The sequence below is a fragment of the Brachypodium distachyon genome, chromosome 1 (genome assembly GCF_000005505.3).
Source record: "Brachypodium distachyon strain Bd21 chromosome 1, Brachypodium_distachyon_v3.0, whole genome shotgun sequence".
Classification (NCBI taxonomy): Eukaryota; Viridiplantae; Streptophyta; class Magnoliopsida; order Poales; family Poaceae; genus Brachypodium; species Brachypodium distachyon.
The window spans coordinates 56,577,868-56,583,778 of record NC_016131.3 but is presented as its reverse complement, the minus strand read 5'-3'; the positions used below and the strand labels follow the sequence as shown (position 1 = coordinate 56,583,778).

The 5,911-nt window shown below is 43.0% G+C and overlaps 1 protein-coding gene across 1 annotated transcript; it reads right to left on the bottom strand.

The window, feature by feature from the left end:
* Positions 1-318: 318 nt before the first annotated feature.
* LOC100821336 (homeobox protein knotted-1-like 12) lies at positions 319-5,427 on the bottom strand. The gene is made up of 5 exons (XM_003557560.4): positions 4,874-5,427; positions 4,613-4,720; positions 4,360-4,513; positions 975-1,225; positions 319-838 (listed from the first exon to the last, which is right to left on the bottom strand). Exons 1-5 carry the CDS (start codon positions 5,204-5,206, stop codon positions 632-634), a joined length of 1,053 nt encoding a protein of 350 aa, XP_003557608.1. The 5' UTR covers positions 5,207-5,427; the 3' UTR covers positions 319-631.
* Between the last annotated feature and the right edge of the window lie 484 nt (positions 5,428-5,911).

Here is a 5,911-nt window from a genome sequence, read left to right as displayed (position 1 = left end):
TATTTTACAAGCCGTTGGTACAGCCTAGGATTTGGGACGCCTATCCTCCCCGGTGCCCACCGTCCATGCCCATTGGGATTCTAACTTTTATTCTCATTTTAGTTCTTTCCATAATTCTAAGAGAAATGATACTTTACTCAACCTCTTACACACATATATGACAACTTTATCCCAAGATTCAAATTATTTCTCCTTTTAGAATCTAGGGAGGACGTCCATACTACTACTTTTATTATATATATACCTAAGAAACTGAAACTTTAAAGGTGCTGAAATTTTCCAACTAATTAATTTACACTAAATTTTGATCACATCCAGTTCATCTGTAAAAGAGAAAGCCATGTATACAATTGATTCAGATAGGCAACTTTGAACATGTTTCACCAATCTGAAACGTACAATCATATGAAATAGACCATCACCAATTTAATTAACAGTTACGAGCATGGAGATCCAAATACACCTAAATTACAAGCCGTCGAATTAACAACATTACTGGAGAACTATAAGCCATCATCGGCACTACGGGAGCCCCTGTCAATCGGCGAAGGTCCCAAAAATTCCACAACAATGTCCATGCATTGCGACACGTTTGGCACGCCTTTCGCTAGATCAATTGTTCCAAGTTGGTTCACGAACCAAGGCGGTACATGCCGTCAGCCATGAACTGGCCGTCCATGTAGAGCGCCGCCGCGTTCTGTGGGTGGAATCCTTCCATCATGACAAACGGCATGTCCTCCGACGGCTTCCAATGCCGTTTCCTCTGGTTGATGAACCAGTTGTTGATCTGCTTCTGGTCAAGGCCTGTCGACTCTGCAAGCGCGATCTTCTCCGTCTCCTGCTCGATCACCACATGCACCAAAATAAGGTTCAGTAACACATGGTGCACTTTAATTTGTAAGCAAATTACATGCTGTTCCAATATATAAATGCAATGAAAAAAAATTGCAGGGATGGAAGCATATTTATCATACTGAGGGGTAAGGCCACTTGTAGTGCAGCTCCCACCAGTGAAGCAGCTTCTGCCTGGCCTCCTTTGGGAGCTTCCCTTTCTTTTTCTTCTTGGAGAACTCCTGCCGGAGGCTGCTCAGGTAGCCGCTGTACTTCTTCAGAAGCTGGTACTTGAGCTCCTTGTCCTCGGCACGTGGGTCGATCTCCGGTGGGTCTTCGCGGCCGCTCACGTCCATGTCATCCTCCGAAGAGCCAACGCCTTCAGACTTGCCATCTGCAGACAAAAAACTGGTTTCAGTCTCGGCCATGTCGGGCATTCAGCTATGGAGTGGATTCAGAATTCAGAAAGCCCATAGCTTGTGTATAAACAACCCTATCCATTCAGCAATGCATGGTGCAACAGTGGAACCTTACACCTGTTATAGTAGTGTAGCTACAGTCAGAATATCTAGGAATTTGCAGTGTGAGTAGTAAGGATAGAACAAGACCAATTGTTATAAGATACCAGTCTCAACATTGCACATTACAGATCAGTTTCGAAGTGTATTCGTTCATAGATCTGACTACCTGCAGTAGCAAAACAGAGCAAAGCCAGCAAAACAGCTACTGATACTACTGATATAGTATTGTACTTCCAGCGTGCAGATCTTGCATGACACTTGATACAATATTTTTAAGGGATATTTATTTCGACATTTAAAAAATTATACATGCTCGGAGTACCGGAATCAGTGTCCTGTACCAGATTTTTTTTTTTTGCATACCAAGATAATATTTCAAGAAAACAGATTAATTAGTTTTCTAAGAAAATTGCCAAACTGAATAGACACTGCATGGTAAATTAAAATGGCGAGGTTGCACAAAAATAAAAATAAAAATGGGGAAACAGAAGCAAACAGACAAAATGATCACCATGCCATCAGAAGAACCTTACTTCTTATATTAAACATTATCCAGGGCAATATAATTATTGAATAGTTGGAAGACCTCCTAAAGAATAAATAAAGATCGTTTGACCAGAACTTCAATTCAGATGAGCAAGAATAATTCTGGATCTACACATAAGGAACAGTATGATGACAGAAGTTGTTGACCGACCAGAATGGAATCACGAGATATGCCTACAATATATGTGATCCCAAATTGCAAATTATCTAATATATGTGAGCCCAAATAGTGATTGCTGTGCATGCACCTTGCACATACCGTTAAGGGGCAAACTCAGGCCGGGCCATGTCACCCATTCTACTTCAGTCATTTGACAGCTAAGTGGACAGATGGTTGGCTTTATATGTCATATAAAAGGAGCTATATAAGAGAGAGAGAAAATTGTCACCCGCACTATTGTTTAATGTACATATTCTACAACCCAGGATTGAAACTGAACTACGAACCAAATCATGTGTAATTGTTCAATAATTGTACCAAAGCGTGAGAGTCTACGGATTTTCTGCGATTCCATAATACCATATCTTCTTTGAAAATCAAACATGTACTTACGCTAACATTTTTCTCAACAGGCTTCACCCCACAGACCCTTCAGATACAATAAAAAAATTGAGGCACAAGGGTTAAATACTACCTATTCTTCATAATATAAGGAAAGGTTTTGAGCAAGATTTACTTGGTTAATATGTGGTTTGTATGACATGAAATTGATGTCACCATACATTACTTTTCAAAAGTACTTACTGATAATTGTGATTTCATATCATGTAAACCACGTATTCATAGAGTAACTTTTTTCAAAGTCTTGTCTTAACAAAACCTAATACACGCGCCTTTTATTATGAAAACGAGGGAGTACGTACTATTATTCATCAATCGATCAAAGCATGCAATAAAAATTTCTTAGGTTTGGCCTTATAATGTTGTTCAACATACCTGTATTAATCACATAAAAGAATATTGTCAAATATCTCACAAAAATAAAATGGACGTTGTTAGTCCATAACTTTTTTGGTTCTACTTCTATACAAACCAGTAGCTGTCAAAGTTAAGCCACCGAGACTGAAGAGTGCCAACCAAAGTACAGACTATGCACTTTAGCCATAACCCCAGCATTTGTACCATGCATACACCACTCGAACAATTAATAATATGTATCCCATGACTTGTAACACCACACTTGCTTAGTTCTATCCGTGCCATCAAGAACAGATCGATATGGCTGTGCACAGGACATGAATTTATTTATTTTTATTTTAGAGACACTAGATGAGGGCCTGAAAATAAATTAACAAGAACTTGAGCTCTTTCTCAACAAACATATTTAGATCTCTAAACAGACATGTACCACAGCCATATAAAACACCTAGAGCTTTAAGATGCATGCCATGAACCATGGACAGAGAGGGCAAGCACACACAGTACAGTAGTATAGCCTACCAACAGTGCATCAGATCTCCCCGTTATTCTGCACAAAAATCTGCCTATACACTGTTATATATTGATATGTACATGTCCTACTCTGATTAGTGTCGCTTGAATAGCCCGGGAGACACGAGCGGCCAGCACATCTGTGCTGCACTGCACTGCATCCAGAGCTGCGATGAGAAGAAGAAGATAGAGCCAAGGAAAAAAAAAAGCTCTACAGTTACAGGTAGTCCTTGGAACAGTGATGAAACAAACATTGGTTGTACACAACACATCTAGCTAGCTAGCTAGCCATATATATGATGGCATTTCCCCAAGGCCTCTCTGATGATGATCTCTAATTAAATTAACTAGTAGTATATGCTGCTAGCTGCAAGAAAAGAAGAGATGATTTGAAGCTTCATGCATGGAGATCGATGACCGATTCTCCTGCAATCTAGCGGCCTTGGAACCCTAACACAAAGACTGGTAGTGACTTGTCATCTAGCGATGAAAAGAAAGAAAGGGCTAGAAAGAGAGACAGAGAGAAGGATTAATTAATTAATTGAAGAAAGGGGATTAATTGAAAAGCTAGAGTATGTGTTAGTGTGCGTCCATATCAGGGATATGCACCTAATAAGATAATGGTAAAACGAGAGGAGGTCAGGGAGGCACGAGACATGGCTCCTCACTGTGCCCTCCTTGCCAACCAAAAACCAGCTTCTCACATGATTGATTAGTGAAATTAATTAGTCACTCCAATACTTAATTAATAAATTTCCAGTCCAGGACTAGCGCCTCATTAGTGCATGGTGTAAGGCCAAACAAGACCCCTCCCATAAACTAATCCATGGGTTAATTAACTAATAGATTAATTAACTAGGTCCAACAATGGCAATGATCCAAAGCAACCCCCTCCCATCATCCGGAGCAATTGTTTCCCAATGTGGAAGCCTCCCTCGAGAAAAATATATATATATAAAAAGAAAATACACACCGCATGTGGCAGATCGATGGTTTTAATAATAAATCGATTAAATTAGTTTCATTTACCGGCGAGCAGGGAGAGGCGGGCGGAGGAGCCGCCATGGCCGGCGCCGGTGATGGAGTCGAGCTGGGCCTCGACCCGCTTGAGGAACTCCATGGCCTCCTCGATGGGCCGCGTCAGCTCCTCCCTGTACTTGGCCAGCATGTTGCAGTACGCCTCCTGCACTTAATTACCCCACGGATTAATTAAATAACTTAACTAAGGAATTATGGTGTGCGTGATCGGGGAATCGGCCGGGGAAGAAGAAAAAGTGCGGACCATGAACTGGTCGAGCTCCGGGTCGCCGCGCTGCTCGTGGTGGCCCGGCGAAGGGAGCTTCGCCGCCATGGCCGTCAGCTTCTCCATCACCTCTGGCGGCGCGCCCACCTGCAAATCAATCAAACAAATTAAAACAATCGGGTGTCATGCTATTGCTCGCCTCTCCCGGCGCCGGAGAAGAAGAAGAGAATCATTTAATCAAATTAACAAAAACCCCAACTTTTAATTGAATTGATAGAATACAAGATGCTGTTTAATTACTTTCTGGCAGTCGAGGTAGGCGGCGAGGAGGGCCGAGTACTGCGGGTGCGCGACGATCTTGGCCTTGATGGCCTCCGCCTCCGCCGCCGAGATCTCCGCCCCGCTGCCGCCATGCCTCTGGCTGCTGCTGCTGCTGTACTGGTGGTGGCCGTACTGCGACGAAGAAGAACCCCCAACGGCGGCGGCGGCGGCCTGCTGGGCCTGGTGCAACGCGAGCGGCGTGCCGTAGTACGCGCCGCCGCCCATGGGGGACAGCGGCTGGAGCTGCAGGAACGACGCCTTGGAGCTCCCTCCCCCGCCCCCGAGAATATTCCCGAAGCTGCTCTGATCCATAGGAATTAAGAAGAAATCAACAAACCCTAGCTAGCTTGCTCAGTACAGCTCGCAGGGAAGAAGAGAGAGCTCGAGATCTTTTGTATATCTGTCTCGGCGGCTGAGCTGAGCTCCCTCTACGGCTGGTAATGGCGAGTTGGAGGAGGAAGATGGAGAGGGGGGAGGTGGATATTAATGGGGGGAGCGGAGAGAGTGGAGGGGAAGGGAAAGGTAGCTAAGCTATAGAGAGAGAACTGCTGTGTGAGTGGCTGGTGGCTATCATCTTTCTCACGTCAAATCAGCGCTGGGAGATGTATGTGTACATGCTCTTGCCGCTAGGCTACTTAACTTAATCCTATGATTTTTAAGATCCTATAGAAACATCTCATTGGCTTATTTAATGAGTAGTATTTGGTTTTTAAGATTTTCTGTGTTTGTGGGGTTTTAATTTGTTGGTTAATTCTCGGCTTTTGCGCAAAAAAAAAGGTTAATTCTCGTCTGCCTGAATTTTTCTTTTTGAAAAAAGATCGCACAGCACTGTACATAGTTGCAATATTTTTTCTGAAAAATGTTTCTACTACTTATTTTCAAAAATAATGATTTATTTCAATGTTTTCAGTGCTCAGTGGGTGAAGATTCTAGGGCTTGTGGCGTCGAAGGAATTCTCCTCGACCAAAGCCCCTGTTTGTTTTCGCAGAAAGCGAAATGCTGTTTGCGTGTCTGTAT